General features: G+C 49.0%; 1 protein-coding gene across 1 annotated transcript; it reads right to left on the bottom strand.

Annotated features, from left to right (window-relative positions):
• Positions 1 to 4,432: 4,432 nt before the first annotated feature.
• CDPF1 (cysteine rich DPF motif domain containing 1) lies at positions 4,433 to 15,683 on the bottom strand. The gene is made up of 3 exons (XM_009907165.2): positions 15,570 to 15,683; positions 12,465 to 12,576; positions 4,433 to 5,407 (listed from the first exon to the last, which is right to left on the bottom strand). The coding sequence occupies exons 1-3, from the start codon at positions 15,680 to 15,682 to the stop codon at positions 5,258 to 5,260; spliced, it is 375 nt and encodes a 124-aa protein (XP_009905467.1). The 5' UTR covers position 15,683; the 3' UTR covers positions 4,433 to 5,257.
• Positions 15,684 to 17,163: the final 1,480 nt, after the last annotated feature.

Genomic DNA, 17,163 nt, shown 5'->3' on the forward strand with positions numbered 1-17,163 from the left:
AAAAAGTTCTATACAGAAAGAGTGATTGCCCATTGGAATGGGCTGCCTGGGGAGGTGGTGGAGTCGCCATCATTGGAGGTTTTCAGGAGAAGACTTGATGGGGTGCTTGGTGCCGTGGGTTAGTTGTTTGGGTGGTGTTGGATTGGTTGATGGGTTGGACGCGATGATCTTGAAGGTCTCTTCCAACCTGGTTTATTCTATGTATATTCTATGTAGAAATCTTTAAAGCTGCACTTGAATTTTGCTGTGGGCAACGTGGCAGCTGCTCCGAGGACAGCCTGCACTGGATGCTGCAGTGATGATTTCCCACTGCCTGCCTTTTATTTGTCATAAGAGAAGATTTCATTATCCCAAATGGCTGCAACTTGAAATTTGCACATGCTTTGTGCTCCCACACAGGTGTGCTGCCTGCGGCCATTTGTAACAGCTCTGCTGAGCTGTCTTTGGGTAACCCCCAGCTCCTTCATTGCTGCCTATGGGGAGTGAAGAAAACCTCTAAGAGGTACTACAGATGAGGCACTTAAAGCTCTCTCTAGATGATGCAAAGTCATTGTTAACTCACCCTCAGGCAAGGCTCTTTCCTTTCTGTTTTCCCTAACCTCCTTACAAACTTTTAAAACCTTTTCTGCCTTCTGAGCCTGTTTGGGGTTCTTTTTCTCCTTGTGATAGTTGATCCTGTCAGACTCCGTGGCAAGGATGTTGCAAAACAGAACTCCTATTGCAAGGACCTCAAGTGTCAGACGAGTTGCCTCTGCCCAGGGCATGATAGGCTACATGCACCAAACAGATTAGTCTGATTACAGGCTGGGCCTTAACTGAGAGCTCCAAGACTAAGGATAAGGTACTTAAAGCTGTTGTATTTTGGGCTGTCTGCTCGTGTTGGCTATGCATGTACAGGAGTCTCTGATGTGGAGAAGACAGCAGCCTTATGATCCAGGCAAGAAGTTTCTTGGCATTCATTACAAATGAATGGAGACCCCAAAAAAATATACTCAGTGGTATGGGAAAGTCCAAAGCAGGCAACAGCTTGGCAGGATGCAAGCTCTGCTTTCCGCCGCTGCGGCCAGCGGTGCGATCGCGCCGGAGCCGCTGGTGGCGTGCAGCAGGAACTGTGAGCAGGTTGGCAAATCCTCTGGGGGTGGTCCAGAATGCAAAGAACCACCTCGAGTGCTGTACAAATCTGCACCTCGCTACCTCTGGCACATTCAGATCCTCCAGGGATGTCTGGCCTTCATGCAGACACAGTGCCTTTGCCCAGCGGGGGGTAAGAGAGCTGTTGGCTGGGCCATGTCCCTACTGGGAAGAGTGTCTGCGGGCACTGAGCAGCTTCTGTGTGCAGACAGCAAATCCTTCCTCCCTCTCCTCTGGGGAAGGAATAGTGGGGGACAGGTGGGAGCCTCCTCAGGAGCCATAACTCCTTCCCTCTGGTTTCAGCAGGGGAAAGGACAGCATCGGTTCTTTACTCAGAACAAATCTAATGGCATCCTGGCCTGGATCAGGAATAGTGTGGCCAGCAGGAGCAGGGAAGCCATTCTGCCCTGTACTCAGCCACACCTTGAGTCCTGTGTCCAGCTCTGGGCTCCTCAGTTTAGGAAAGATGTTGAGATGCTGGAAGGTGTCCAGAGAAGGGCAACAAAGCTGGGGAGGGGTCTGGAGCACAGCCCTGGAGGAGAGGCTGAGGGAGCTGGGGTTGCTTAGCCTGGAGAAGAGGAGGCTCAGGGATGACCTCATTGCTCTCTACAACTCCCTGAAGGGAGGTTGTAGCCAGGAGGGGGTTGGTCTCTTCTCCAAGGCAACCAGCGACACAGTCTCAAGCTGTGCCAGGGAGGTTTAGGCTGGATGTTAGGAAGAAGTTCTTCATAGAAAGAGAGATTGGCCATTGGGATGTGCTGCCCAGGGAGGTGGTGGAGTCACCATCCCTGGAGGTGTTTAAGAAGAGCCTGAATGAGGCACTTGGTGCCATGGTTGAGTTGATTAGATGGTTTTGGGTGATAGGTTGAACTTTGTGATCTTGAAGGTCTTTTCCAACCTGGTTGATTCTATTCTATTCTAAAGAATGTGTTTTAAGAGGAGTGTCCCTGGGAACCGTCTGACCAAGGCCTGTCAGCTGCTCAGGTGAGCTGCTTGCCACACTGCTGCTATTTCACAGCCTTTACAGACAACTGCTCTGGGTTTCCTTTGGGGGTGGAACACAAGAGGTTAATCTCGTTGGGCTTTTAGAACCCTTTATCACCTCTTCAACTGGCTGTTATCTGATACAGCACACACACAAAAGCAGGTTTTTGTTAAGGTGGCCAAACCCTAATCACTAACAAGTGTTTAATTAAATCAAGATATCAGTATTAAAGAGGGGGGAAAAAAAGAACCCTAGGTCCCTGCTTTCAGTCATCTCTCCTTCCAGGAGGTTTGGGCTATGTTTTACTACAGTAAATACAGAAGCTGCAGGGAGCAGTAGGCAAAGCTAACTGTGCTGGAGCAAGCTTCTTTCTGCCAGAGCAATGCAAAGTATATTTTCAAGAGAGAATGAAAGCCCTCCTCTCACAGGGGTCTGTGGGAAAGACAAAGTGACCTCAGGATGCTGATGCACTCTCAAATGTTAGCAGCCTACACCTCTAGGATGAAAAAAACACCAACCACCAAACAACTTGAACTAAACTTTTTCTTTTCTTCCTTTCTACATTCTGTTTTTCAGTCTCCTTCTCAAGCTAAGAGGTTGAGAACTCAGAGTGTTTGTAGAGAGACAGGTAGGAACCCACATGCTTTGATAAAAACCCCAATGGAAGCTGAATGTAAGGAGAGTTCAACTGCAACAAGGTTTTGCCTCAATGGTTATTAAAAAATAAGTGTTTTTTCAAAGTGAATTTACTGACTGGTGCTGAGCTGTGCTTGCCAGCAAAGCAACTCACAGTAATGCCATGGGTTGGAGGCATGAATCTGATGGGCACAGAGCAACTCTGAAGAAAGAGATGAGGGTGTATTGATTGCTGAGCAGCTCCCCAGGAGCCAGCAGTGCCCTCCTGCAGCCCAGCAGGCAGCTGTGTGCTGGGCTGCAGCCAGAGCAGTGTGGGCAGCAGGGCAAGAGAGGGGATTCTGCCCCTTGGCTCTGCTCTGCTGAGACCTTACCTCCAAGCCTGCCTCCAGTTCTGGTGTCCCCAGCAGGAGGACACAGAGCTGCTGGAGAGAGTCCAGAGGAGGCCACAAAGATGATCCAAGGGCTGAAGCAGCTCTGCTGTGAGCACAGGCTGAGGGAGCTGGGGGTGTTCAGCCTGGAGAAGACTCCAGGGTGGACCTTCCATTACCTGAAGGGATTCTGCAGGAAGGCTGCAGAGGGACTTTCCCTGAGGGTGTCTAGAGACAGGCCAAGGGAGAATGGTTTGAAGCTGAGAGACAGCAAGGCTAGACTGGAGCTGAGGAAGAAGTTCTTCAGTAGGAGAGTGGTGAGAGTCTGGCACAGGCTGCCCAGGGAGGTTGTGGCTGCCTCCTGCCTGGGGGTGTTGAAGGCCAGGCTGGATGAGGCCTTGAGCAGCTGAGTCTAGCTGAGAGGTGTCCCTGCCCCTCTAGCTAAGAGGTTGGAGTAGATGATCTCTGAGGTCCCTTCCAACATGAGCCATTCTAGGCTCCTATGAAACAAGCTGCTGTTTCCCTAACATTTTCTTTAACTCTTTTAGGACTGAAACTGGTTCTGAACTCCCTGTTCTAGGTGCAGTTTAATTGCTTAGTTCAGGAAAGAACTGATCTTACTAACTGAACTTTGCTATTTCCAGATGAACTGATGTGCATGTGAGAAGGAAGTCATCCTGACCTGTAAGGCATGAGGAGGATCTACTGAGGGTCCTCTTCTCTTCCTCTAATTGCCATGGGCTGGAAGACTGGCAGAAAGGGACTGCAAGTGCAAATGACTTGGAAGTACCTTTTAGTATTACTGTTACTATACTGGTATTCTCTTCCAAGAGCAGCTCTCTTCAGACAACTTCCTTCTAGGTTAATACTGAGATTATCACCCAGGTGTTCCTATGGCTACATGTGGCATTTGCTTCTGATAGTTTGACTTTAGACTTAGAGCTTGGAATTTCTTACCTTCTGTAATCTTATCAGGACAGCACTGCCAGGTTGGCAGTGGGTGTATGCTGACCTCCTGGAATCACAGCATCACAGTGTGTTAGGGCTTGGGAAGGGCCTTGAAAGATCATCCAGTCCAATCCCTCTGTCAGAGCAGGAGCACCCAGGGCAGGTCACAATCAGGAGGGTTTGAAAAGTCTCAAGAGCAGACTCAGCCTCTCTAGGAAGCCTGCTCCAGGGCTCCAGCGCCCTCACAGGGAAAAAGTTTTTCCCTTCTGTTCCTGTGGCACCTCCTCTGCTCCAGCTTGCCCCCAGTGCCCCTTGTCCTGTTCTTGGACAGCCCTGAGCAGAGCCTCCCTCCAGGCCTGCACATCTTTATCAGCAGCAATGAGGGCAGCCCTCAGGCTCCTCTGCTCCAAGCCCCAGCTCCCTCAGCCTGTTCTCCACAGGGAGATGTTCCACTGCCTGCAGCAGCTTTGTGGCTCTGTGCTGGACTCTTTCAGGCAGTTTCCTGAGGTCCTTCCTGGACCGAGGGGCCCAGAACCGGACACAATATTCCAGATGCAGCCTCACCAGGGCAGAGCAGAGGGGCAGGAGAACCTTTCTGCACCTACTAAATGACAGTCCTTCTAATCCACCCCAGGATGCCCTTGGCTTTCTTGGCCACAAGGGCACATTGCTGGCTCATGGGCATCCTGCTGTCCACCAGGACCCCCAGGTCCTTTTCCCCAGAGCTGCTCTCCAAGAGGTCAGCCCCCAACCTCTACTAGTCCATGGGCTTGTTCTTTCCCACACATGAGACTCTAGATTGTCCTTGTTGGATTTCAGTCACTGTGCCCTGAAATAAGCCAGATAAATCTGTATCAGATTTTCCTAACACTGCAGCATATCAAGAACAAAGCCCCAAATGTGAATACTCAGCCATGGTTCCTGTCCTGGTTGGTGCTGTGCTGTATGTGGTGACAACAGGCCTGGCTGCCTTGCTTTATGGCTCTTCACCACTTTTGAGGCTGTGCTGCTGGCCCTGCACTCGCTGCTTGATAATGCTGGGAGCCCAGCCAGCTCCAAGGAACGGTGCTACTGTGCTGTGCAGCAGCCAGCTGATGAAGGTCACCTCTTTAAAAGGAGCAACATGATAGCCTCCAAAAGGAGAGGAGAAACCCCAGCCAGAGAACTCCCTCTCTTGGTTCTTCAGTATTTATGTTCTTGCATCCATTTTTCCACTAGGCAAGGATTTTTGCTGGGACTTCTTTTTCTCCATATCTTCTTGTATTTCCAAAGGGAAGGCCTTTAGGTTTTTCTTCACACAAGGCAGGCAGAACCTTTTGGAGTAGAACAGGCTACATTCCTGTGGAAAAACAAAAACAGAGTAATATTAGCAGGATGAACAAACTGGAACTGCTTAAATTCCAGCCTCCTTAAACCACATCTAGATTTACAACTCTTCTGCTAGGCTGAACTATTCCAGCAATTCTACTTCTTCCTGTTCAATAATTCTAACATCTGCCTAGAGCTAACTGGGTGACAAATAAAAGCTGGCTTCACAGCAGTTGTTAACCAAACCAGCTATCATATTGTTCCTCTTAAAAGAGGTGACCTTCATCAGCTCACTGCTAAGCAGCACAGTAACACAACCTTCAAACTGGCCTGTCCTGCAAGCATCATTTCACAGAAATCACAGAATGGCTCAGGCTGGAAGGGACCTCAGAGCTCATCTCCTCCATCTCCCCACCATGGGCAGGGACACCTCTCAACTAGACTTAGTGGCTCAAGGCCTCATCCAGCCTGGCCTTCAACACCTCCAGGCAGGAGGCAGCTACACCCTCCCTGGGCAGCCTGTGCCAGAGTCTCACCACTCTCTTACTGAAGAACTTCTTCAGCTCCAGTCTAACCCTGCTCTCCCTCAGCTTCAAACCATTTCCCCCTGTCCTGTCTCTAGACACCCTCAGGAAAAGTCCCTCTGCAGCCTTCCTGGAGGATCCCTTCAGGTCCTGGCAGGCAGCTCTAAGGTCCCCCTGGAGTCTTCTCTTCTCCAGGCTGAACACCCCCAGCTCCCTCAGCCTGTCCTCATAGCAGAGCTGCTCCAGCCCTTGGATCATCTTTGTGACCTTCTCTGGACTGTCTCCAGCAGCTCTGTGTCCTTCTTATGCTGAGGGCACCAGAACTGGAGGCAGTATTTGGGATCTTAGTGACTGACTAAGAGGGAGAAAAAACTGGAGTATTTTAATCTCCTTGCAGTACAGAGTTTGGCCAACTGGAAATGCAGCTAACTAATGTCTTATCCCTCTGCCCCATGGCCAGACCAAAGTCCATGGTTCTCCTAGTGTGCTGATCACTACATTCCAAACAGGATATAGCAGGTAAGCTGGAGCTAGTGTTGCTGCTGGATTATTCTTGGGGATTTAAACATGAATAAAGACATCAGCTCAGATGGATCAGGCCATCTTTTGGGGAGTGATGGATTCCATGGGGTTTACCCTAAATGGAAAAGCTTTCCTCTTGCCATGGTCATTTGTAGCTAGCTTTTCTCCTGAGGCTTGGCTTGGATATTTCTGGGCTTCTATTCTTGCTTTTGTTTCCCATGTCACTATCTGGACTTCAGCAGCAGATTCAGCAGATGATTACATCAAAATCACAATCAGCCTGCTTCTGTGTGACTGCCAAATCTGAGGAACAACTCTGCAGCACAGGCCTGATGAGGAGCGGCTGGGGAAACTGGGCTGGCTTAGTCTGAAGAAGAGGAGGCTGAGGGGAGACCTTCTGGCTCTCTGCAGCTACCTGAAAGGAGGTTGTAGCCAGCTGAGTTTCAGGTTCTTCTTCCTAGTAACAAGTGATAGAATGAGAGGGAATGGCACCCAGGAAGGTTTAGATTGGATATTGGAAGAAATCTCTTGACTGATAGGGTTCTCAAACACTGCAACAGGCTCCCCAGGGAGGTGGCTGAATCCATCCCTGGACATGGTTAAGAGATGCATGGATGTGGTACTGTGGGACATGGCTTAGCACCAGACTCAGTAGTGTTAGATAATGGTTGGACTCAATGATCTTTAAAGTCTTTTCCAATCAGAACAATTCCATCTATTGTCCTTTTCTGCTCTGCCAGGCACTTTCATATGCAGAGCTACTGTGAGGCCTTGGTCTATCAAAAGCCTTGAATCTGGATTTCAGTTGCACAACCTCCAGAGCCTACTGTTTTTTGTCTCTTGGTATCCTTAATACTTTAAGCTGCCAATTAAAAAGGGAAGATTAGGGTTGAGGTTGGCCTTGCTATTCCTGTTTGCATTGCAAAATGGCACACAGCTGCCCCTGCCTCCTGGCTCCACGGCGACCAGCACTGCACCACTCTTCAACAGCAAAGGAGGGAAGAGGTTTTTCCCTTGTTCTGCCAGTGGGGAACCCTGCTGGTAAGATGCAGCTCCTCACAGCCTTACTAGTGCTTAAACTGCATTTACTTAAGTAAGTGTTTTAATCTCACTTGGGGCAGAAATAACCAGCTTGGAAAAGACCTTTGATATCATCGAGTCCAACCTATCACCCAACACCATCTAATCAACTCAACCATGGCACCAAGTGCCTCATCCAGGCTCTTCCTAAACACCTCCAGTGATGGGGACTCCACCACCTCCCTGGGTAGCACACTCCAATGGCCAATCTCTCTTTCTATGAAGAACTTCTTCTTAACATCCAGCTTAAACCTCCCCTGGTGAACCTTGAGACTGTGTCCTCTTGTTCTGGTGCTGGCTGCCTAGGAGAAGAGACCAACATCTGCCTGTCTACAACCTCCCTTCAGGTAGTTGTAGACAGCAAGAAGGTCTCCCCTGAACCTCCTCTTCTCCAGGCTAAGCAACCCCAGCTCCCTCAGCCTCTCCCTTTCTGCCTGGCTGCTCTCCAGCCACTCTGACCCCAGCCTACAGCACTGCATGGAGTTGTTGTGGCCAAAGTGTTGAACCCGGCACTTGGATGTGTTCAATCTCATGCCGTTGGACTCTGCCCATCTGTCCAGCCTGTCAAGGTCCTTCTGCAGAGCTCTCCTACCCTCTAACAGATCAACTCCTGCCCCCAGCTTGGTGTCATCTGCAAATTTCCTTGAGCTGAACTGAGTGCCCAGCTCTGGCTTACACAATACAACCCATTGCACACCTGGGTGCTGGGTCTGCACAGGCTTGGTCATCCTCCCTCAGCTGTGGGATTGTTCAGCCTAGATGTTGTTTTGAAACCCTGTGGATTACACTTACTGGGTACAGTTCAGCCCTTCTTTGACCATTATCCTGAGAGGCTGCTGTGTCTAACTGGATAATTGCAAAATCACAGAATGGTGGAGGTTAGAAGAGCCCTCCAACCCTCCACCTAAGGGAGGTTGTACAGGAATGCATCCAGACAGGTTTTGTCCATCTCCAGAGATTCCACAACCTTTCAGGGCAGCCAGTCCTAGTGCTGTTACCCTCAAAGAAGATTTCCCTCATGCTCAGAGGTTGGTATGTTTTACCACTTCCATGACTAAGGCAGGAGGGAGACTTCATCAGATTGCCATGGCTTTTCAAATCTGATGGACAGTAGTCTGACAACTTCATCTGCCAGTTCCCTCAGGATCAAACCTGCTCCTTTCCCTCCCTTTTTTCTCCAAAAGCCTCCTCTTCTCTTCTCCTGTCTTCAGTTTGTGTTGCAAGAAGACATAACTGTGTTAAATGACTCAGATGGTCAGGTTATATCATTTCCTCTCCCATTTTCTGAAAAGGAAACAGGAAGAAGGGGAACTGACCTTCCTTAGGACTTTGGAAAGCACCTTTAGTAGCTTCCTTTGTGTGGGGTTTTGCCCAAGCTGACTGTAGTAAAGAAACTGAGTGAGACGTAAGAGACACTTCATAGAATCACTGAATGGTTTGCTTTGGAAGGGACTTTAAAGATCATCTAGTTCCAACCCCCCTGCCACAGGTAGGGACACTTCCTACTAGACCAGGCTGCTCAAGGTCCTGTCCAACCTGGCCTTGAACAGCTCCAGGGAGGGGACATCCACAACAGAATCACAAAATGCTAGGGGTTGGAAGGCACCTCAAAAGACTACCTAGTCTAACCTCCTCCTGCCAGAGCAGGATCACCTACAGCAGGTCACACAGGAATGCATCTAGGCAGGTTTTGAACACCTCCAGAGAAGGAGACCTCTCTGGGCAGCCTGTTCCAGTAACTCACCACCCTCACTGGAAAGGATTTCTTCCTAACACCCAGTCTAAAGCTCACCTCTTCCAGCTTAAAGACATCCCCTCTCATCCCATCACTAAAAGCCCTTGTAAAAAATACTCACTTTGGAGAAGTGAATTTATGACCATTAATCAGAACAGTTCCTCAGTACCTTGATTTTCCTTGGCACAGCAACTGTGAGGAAAGAATTGACAGCTAGCAGGAGCTGTCTCATGAAAAGCCTGGAATCTGGTCTGTATCTGAGTCTCCTTTAGATATCAAAGCCAGCAAATTAAATCAAGCCCTGCTGCCAAAGCTAAGGTCAGAAAGGTCTTCATTTTGCCACAGGTTAGTCCAGTTATATTCTGAGGGAACATAGAGATGAAAGAAACCTGTCACTAAAATCATTCCATCAGCTTGGCCCAGCTTTTTTACCAAAAATGCCCAAGAAAGCTTCAATTCTGATGTTGCACTGCACCCAGTTCTGGTGTACCCAGCATAAGAAGGACACAGAGCTGTTAGAAATAGTCCAGAGGAGGCCACAAAGATGATCCAAGATGCTCTGCTATGAGGACACGCTGAGGGAGCTGGGGGTGTTCAGCCTGGAGAAGAGAAGACTCCAGGGGGACCTTAGGGCTGCCTGCCAGTACCAGAAGGGATCCTGCAGGAAGGCTGCAGAGGAACTTATCCTGAGGGTGTCTAGAGACAGGCCAAGGGAGAATGGTTTGAAGCTGAGGGAGAGCAGGGTTAGACTGGAGCTGAGGAAGAAGTTCTTGAGTGTGAGGGTGGTGGGACTCTGGAACAGGCTGCCCAGGAAGGCTGTGGCTGCCTCCTGCCTGGGGGTGTTGAAGGCCAGGCTGGATGAGGCCTTGAGCAGCTGAGTCTAGTTGAGAGGTGTCCCTGCCCATGGTGGGGAGGTTGCAGTAGATGATCACTGAGGTCCTTTCCAACTTGAGCCATTCTAGGATTCCATGAACATTATGGAAACACTCAGCACAGGGCTGAGTTGATCTGCTTGGCTCAAGCACAAGCAAGCACCAAAACCAATCCACAGAGACACTATCCGGCCTTTGGCTCTCTCTTCTGCCTTGGGTAAGTTTTTACTTCTCTGCACTCTAAATTCTCCCTACATGAAAGAGAACAATCTGTGTTTACCTGCTCTGTGGTGTGGGTGTTTAAACACTAATTGCAATTTCTGCAGATGCCTCTCAATGTTACCTAAGTAGTATTGCTAAAGACATTTTGAAACCACAGCCATATGTGTGATTCACTACCTGGCCTGGCTAGTTTGGGAAGAAATTCATTCTCAATCACTTACAATCAAGGTTTTGTTTTGAGTGATACCATCATGGGGATCTTGAAGACTCAGATAACAACAAGTAAATGACTGGCATGTTTCCACAATAGGCAGGAACACCAAGAAGAGTAGAAGAGGCTTCTGCTAGTTCACTGCTACACATCTTCTACACATTGGTGATGGTGGTAAGACTCTGGATTAGGCTGCCCAGGGAGGGTCTGGATGCCTCCTCCCTGGGGGAGTTGAAGGCCAGGTTGGATGAGGCCTTGAGCAGCTGAGACTAGTTGAGAGGTGTCCCTGACCATGGTGGGGAGCAGGTGAGCTCTGAGGTCCCTTCCAGCCTGAGCCATTCTAGGATTCTATGATTGCCATGCCCTAGATGAAGTGAAACAGTTCATAAATCTTTTAAAAGACAAAGCCCCATCTTCACTAGGAGACTTGCACTTAGCTCTGGAAACTTCAGCCCAACTACCAAAGATGCAATCAGAATGGACTCCAGAAAGGAAAAAACCCAACACACTTGTCATCTCTAGTCTGAGCTTTTGGTGTTTTTCTTAGGAGAGTGGACCAAACCTGACAGAAGTCAGAAAGCAGCTGACTTGTCCAAGTGCACCACTTTCCTTTTGGCTGTGTCTATCCAACCCTCTAAATGTTGTCAGGATAATTCCACTCTTTGTTCACCTCAGGAGTTCCTCAAGTCCCCACACTGAAACCATCTGGCATTTGCATAGGAGCTGTCTCAGTTGCCCAGATAGTCTCACCTCATGCTCTGAAGAGGCCAGAAGTACTCCTTTGTCCCATCAGAATTACAACCAGCAACAAACATGAAAAAAAACTCTACATTTTCACAAAGTCTTTAGTAAGTGTAACTCCCACTAGTAGTTACTTGCAGTAAGGATCAGGTCTGTGGAGCTGGCTTCTAACCACTGCCATGACAGAACTGGCTGAAAAGGTTGCATGTGACCACTGCTAAAGCTGATGCTTTAAAACCAAGGTGTGCTCTTGCTAATAGCTGCACTTGAGATTCAAGCACATTACTCTGGGATAGCAAACAACCCCTTTGAAGGAGAAGGCCAGGATCTGGCTGCTGTTAGAGCAGTGATGTCTGGTCCAACAAGTGCAGGCCACTGTCTGTGTAACCTGTCTGGTGACGTCTTGTCATGGGTTGGCTCATGCAGCAGTCCTGGTTACTGCACAAGTCCTGATTCTCTTGCAGCCACAGAACTGGTTTGCCAAGGGAAAGGAATGGGACCTGAATTTTCTCAATTCATTGTATTGCCTCAAAGCAGCCTCCAGACACTGATCATTGTGTCATAACTTGTCTTAATTTTTGCTTTGAACTCACAACAAACAAAGGGGCCAGTTCTGCACTGAGGAGGAATGAAGACAGCTGTAGTTTTACACCACCTTTCTGGACTGGACTCAGATTTCATAGTTTAAAGATTGCCTACCAGCTGCTACTCAAATCCATTCTTCTTCAGAGAGCTATCATGGCATTGCACAACCCTCCTCCCCACTCACTTTCTACAGCAGCTTTTGCAAACAGGATGACAGCCCTGTGCTGAGCATGCAAACCTGAGGACCCAGGGATGTCTGTGTTCCCTGTACAGGAAAAAACAAGTCTACTGTCGGTATGGTATGGTCTACTGAACCTTAAAGGTCTTGAAGTGATATGTGATCTCCCTTGCATTTCCTTGTGCTAGTGGAGAAGAGCACCCATTGAGTGAGCTTGGGGTGGGCTTGTCTGTAAATAGAGCACTTTAAGATGGTAAGCATTTAGTACAAAGAGCTTTCTCTTGGGGAATCCACAGGAACATGCAATTAGCTGGACTTAAAAATAGGCTGTTTGTGGGTTTGCTGCTTGATCTTTCTTTAACAGGTCACCAGGAGCAAAGACAGATGTCTGAAGAAGCTTGTTTTGCTTGTTACTTACCGCACCAACGCACACCACTCTGCTACACAAACTGCAGTGAGAGCCGAGGATGAGGAACTTGCTCTTGTCAGGAGTGAAAGGATCCTTCATGACGTAGCTTTCTTCCAAAATCCTGCAAGGGAGGAATTTCAGCTCTTAAAGAACAGATGTCATAGCAGGGGAGAGCTGAAATGGGGAAACTGTGGAGGCTGAAAAGGCATCAGCTCATTCTACTTGATCTGCTTGGCCTGCACTTTGTATCCGTCTTCCAAGCTTAGGGCAGCTGGTGGTCCTCTGAAGGAAGGCCACCTTGCTCTGTTTTTCTCAGAGCTCTACCTTGGAGTATTTTTCTGCCTTCCACTTCTATGGCATGCCTTCAGTGCCTTGTCAAGTTAGCATTCCAATTGCACTGCTCTTAATTAGAGGCTCCCTTCCAAAGCTGTGTGCACGTGAGGGTAGGATCCAAAGGATTTGCTGCTCTTAGCTTTACAGCACTGACATAACTAAGATTTCCACCTCCTGGCAGTGTGAGCAACTGGCACAGAGCATTGCAATGACCTGAAATATGCTTGCTTTGTGTCATAGGCTTGCTCCAGAGCATTAAGGGAGTGTGGCAATCTGCTTGGGAAAGACTCTCAAGACCTTTCAAGAGACACAGAAGATAGCACAGAGCCTGCATGAGCTGTACTGCCAGAAGCTCTCAGCCCATGGGCAGCCCGGGCTCTGAGGGTGAAGCAGGAGCCTCTGCAACTTCCTACTGTTTTCCTCTACTCCTCATGCTGTGGCCTTTGAGTTGTTAGTGGCCCGTCTTGCAGTGGCTCTGCTGGGCTTAGCAAAGCCCAGCAGACCTTCAGCTGAGGATTATGGGTGGGAAGTGATCATGGAGGCACATCCCTGGAGAGCCTGGAGGGTGTCCTGCATGGTGGCATGGGATGTGGAGTGAAGATGCTGAGGGTGAACCTTCTGGGAGAGTCACTTCTGTAGAGGCAGAACAAAAAGTGCTGGAGATTGGAGAAAGGGACTCCTGAGCATTCCTGGGCATTGTCAGTGGCACTGGGGAAATGTCCATGGTGACAATCCCAGCTGGCTCATGGTTACTGCTGGAAGAGGTTGGAACCGGGCCCTGTTCCTTTGGTGTCCTTTGCTCTGTGATCCACCTAGCAACCCTCCTGACTACATTCCATGCTCCCTTACATAGCTTTCACCTTGCTGCGGCTTCTCTTGCTTTCCTCTGTGCCTAACTCTGCCTTTTTCATGCTGTCCTACCCAACGAGATTGCTGTTCAAAAAAGGATTGGACGTGGCACTTGGAGCCATGGTTTAGCTAGTCATGAGGTGTTGGGTGATAGGTTGGACTTGATGATCTCTGAGGTCTCTTCCAGCCTTATTGATTCTATGATTCTATTCTATGACTCGGGCCTTAAGTCTTCCTGGGAGCTGCAGGCAAAATCTTACAGAAGTCAGCTGGGTGACTGTCTGCACAGAGCACCCTGCAAGGCTGGCTGATGCTTGGGCTTAAATCAAACTTTGATCCTGCAGTAATATGGAGTACAATATATATTTAACAGATAACTCTGTTAACACACCAAGTCCAACCCTCCACCCAACACCATCATGCCCACTAAACCATGTCCCAGAGTGCCATGTCTGTACATTTTGAACACCTCCACCCCTTCCCTGGGTAATCTGTTCCAGTGCTTGACCACTCTTTCAGTAAACACATTTTTCCTAGCATTTCCTTTTTCCTCTCCACTCAATCAAAAAAAAAAACAGTATGGCTTGAACATTCCCACACACCTGGCCACACCTTGAGGACTGTGTCCAGTTCTGGGCCCCTCAGTTTAGGAAGGATGTTGAAGAGGGAAAACCAGTAGCACTTTGGTGTCTGCAGCATAGGAAGGACACAGAGCTGCTGGGGAGAGTCCAGAGGAGGGCCACAGAGGTGATCCAAGGGATGGAACACCTCTGCTATGAGGATAGGCTGAGGGAGCTGGGGGTGTTAGAGAAGACTCTGGAGAGACCTTAGAGCTGCCTTCCAGTACCTGAAAGGATCCCCCAGGAAGGCTGCAGAGAGACTTTTCCTAAGGCTGTCTAGAGACAGGATAAGGGGGAATGGTTTGAAGCTGAAGAGAGAGCAGGGACAGACTGGAGCTGAGGAAGTTCTTCAGTAGGAGAGTGGTGAGACTGGAACAGGCTGCCCAGGGAGGTTATGGCTGCCTCCTGCCTGGGATGTTGAAGGCCAGGTTGGCTGAGGCCTTGAGCAGTTGAGTCTAGTTGAGAGGTGTCCCTGCCCATGGTGGGGAGGTTGGAGGAGATGATCTCTGAGGTCTCTTCCAACCTGAGCTATTCTATGACTCTGTGATTGGGAATGATAAAAGTACAGCTGCCCAAAGCAAACAGCCCAGGCAGGTGGTGATCAACAGCTGCTTCCATTTTATTAGATGCTAAGCAGTGTTATTGGGATGAACTGTTGAGTTCATGCCTGACTTCCAGTTCTGGTGAGTTTCTGACCATGTCTGCCTGGTGGGTTTGCTAACCAGGATGGACTCAGTGGAGCTACCCATATTTTTAAAGGTAACTGTTTGTTTGATGGGGAGTTTCATGTCTGCACAGTCCTAACTGCATCATTTCTGATCAAACTATCCCTACTTAGCAAGAGATGGAAAAGGCTTTGTCTTCTGAAATGTAAACATGTACTAAATTTCCACTCACTGTCATGCCCTACAACCTGCCAAAGAACTGTCCAATTCATGCAACAAAAAAAAGCATTGCTGTCCCTAGCTCCCTGGCTAACAGCTCTGAAAAACGTTTGACTTCATGCTGTGTTTACATGTTACCCAGCTGACACAGCTGTGAGGAAAGAGCTATTCCCAGAAATGCAGGGCAACCCTGTTCTGGTAAGAAAGTAAGGGTATGTGCAAATAGTAGGAGTTGGGATTATTGAAGCAGGATGGGAAGGCTCCTTTTGTTTTGTCTTTCCTGTCAATGCTGACAATTTCCCCCCTTTCTTCCCTTTGGAAAAAGAAAGGGGTGTTCCTAGGCTCATGCAGTGCAGGTCATTCCACAGCACAAGGCTACCAATGCTCACAGCACAAATTGAATCTGTAGCATGCAAGACTTTACTCACACAAGGGACTGTGTGTTTGGTGGCTTCTGCCCATAGTATGTGTAGGGAGCTGTTAAGCCACACAGCTGGCAAGTGAACTCTCCTGCAGGCTGAATTTCTTTGGGAGCATCCATCTGCACCTGCAAGAAACATACAAAAAAATCTTTTAGCTCCAAAATCACAGAAACATTCAGGTGGGAGAAGACCCTCAGGATCACCCAATCCAACCAAGCCCTACTCTACAAGGATTACCACAAGAACCCCATCCAAACCACCTTTAAACACATCTAGGCTTGGTGACTCAACCACCTCCTTGGACAGCTCATTCTAATGTCTGATCACTTTTGCTGGGGAAAAAAATTCACCTACAGTCCAGTCTAAAGCTACCCAGTGGCAGTCTGAGGCCATTCACCTCTTTTTCTGCCACTAATTACCTGGGAGAAGAGACCAGCAGCAGCCTCTCCACAAGGTCCTTTCAGGTAGTTGTAGAGAGCAATGAGGTCTCCCCTCAGCCTCCTCTTTCTCAACCAACCATCCCCAGCTCCTTCAGTTGCTCTTCATCAGATTTATTCTCCAGGCCCTTCACAGCTTCCTTGCCCTCCTCTGCAAGGGCTCCAGCACCTCCACATCTCTTTTTTATTGAGGTGCCCAAAAGTGGGCACAATACTCCCAGGTGTGGCCTCACCAGAACTGAATACAGGGGACAATCCCCTCCCTGCTCCTGCTGGACACAGCATTGCTAATCCCAGCCAGGCTGCCTTTGGCACTTGGCCTTGTTGAAGCTCCTCCTGTTAACATTTGCCATGGATCCAATCTATCCAAATCCCCCTGTAGAGCCTCCCTGCCCTGGTGCAGATCAACACTGACACCTACCTCAGTGTCATCTGTGAGCTTTCTGCTGACACACTGTGTCTTCATCAAGGTCATCAATAAAGATGTTAAACAGAAGTGGTCCCAACACTGAGCCCTGAGCAACACTCTTGTGCCTGGCCACCAATACTGGGAACATGTCTGTAGAAGACTGCACTGATGTGGAGTGTCTGGTGATGCAAATTACAATCCAATGGTAAAGTGACTGCTGCAAAACTGTGCTCAGCACTGGTTAGGCCACACCTTGAGGACTGTGTCCAGTTCTGGGCCCCTCAGGTTAAGAAAGATGTTGAGTTGCTGGAAGGTGTCCAGAGAAGGGCAACAAAGCTGGGGAGGGGTCTGGAGCACAGCCCTGTGAGGAGAGGCTGAGGGAGCTGGGGTTGCTTAGCCTGGAGAAGAGGAGGCTCAGGGGAGACCTTCTTGCTGTCTACAACTACCTGAAGGGAGGTTGTAGCCAGGTGGGGCTTGGTCTCTTCTCCCAGGCAACCAGCACCAGAACAAGAGGACACAGTCTCAAGCTGTGCCAGGGGAGGTTTAGGCTGGATGTTAGGAAGAAGTTCTCAGAAAGAAAGATTGCCCATTGGAATGTGCTGCCCAGGGAGGTGGTGGAGTCACCATCCCTGGAGGTGTTTAGGAAGAGCCTGGATGAGGCACTTGGTGCCATGGTTGAGTTGATTAGATGGTGTTGGGTGAGAGGTTGGACTTGATGATCTCAAAGATCTTTTCCAACCTGGTTAATTCTATT

This window comes from Dryobates pubescens, chromosome 27, assembly GCF_014839835.1.
Source record: "Dryobates pubescens isolate bDryPub1 chromosome 27, bDryPub1.pri, whole genome shotgun sequence".
Classification (NCBI taxonomy): Eukaryota; Metazoa; Chordata; class Aves; order Piciformes; family Picidae; genus Dryobates; species Dryobates pubescens.

Coding starts and splice junctions, on each gene's coding strand:
- CDPF1 (XM_009907165.2), bottom strand. CDS start 15,682: ATGGATGCTCCCAAAGAAATTCAGCCTGCAGGAGAGTTCACTTGCCAG. Junction 12,577..15,569: donor CCAAACACACAGTCCCTTGT/GTGAGTAAAGTC, acceptor CCTCCCTTGCAG/GATTTTGGAAGAAAGCTACG. Junction 5,408..12,464: donor GAGTGGTGTGCGTTGGTGCG/GTAAGTAACAAG, acceptor GTTTTTCCACAG/GAATGTAGCCTGTTCTACTC.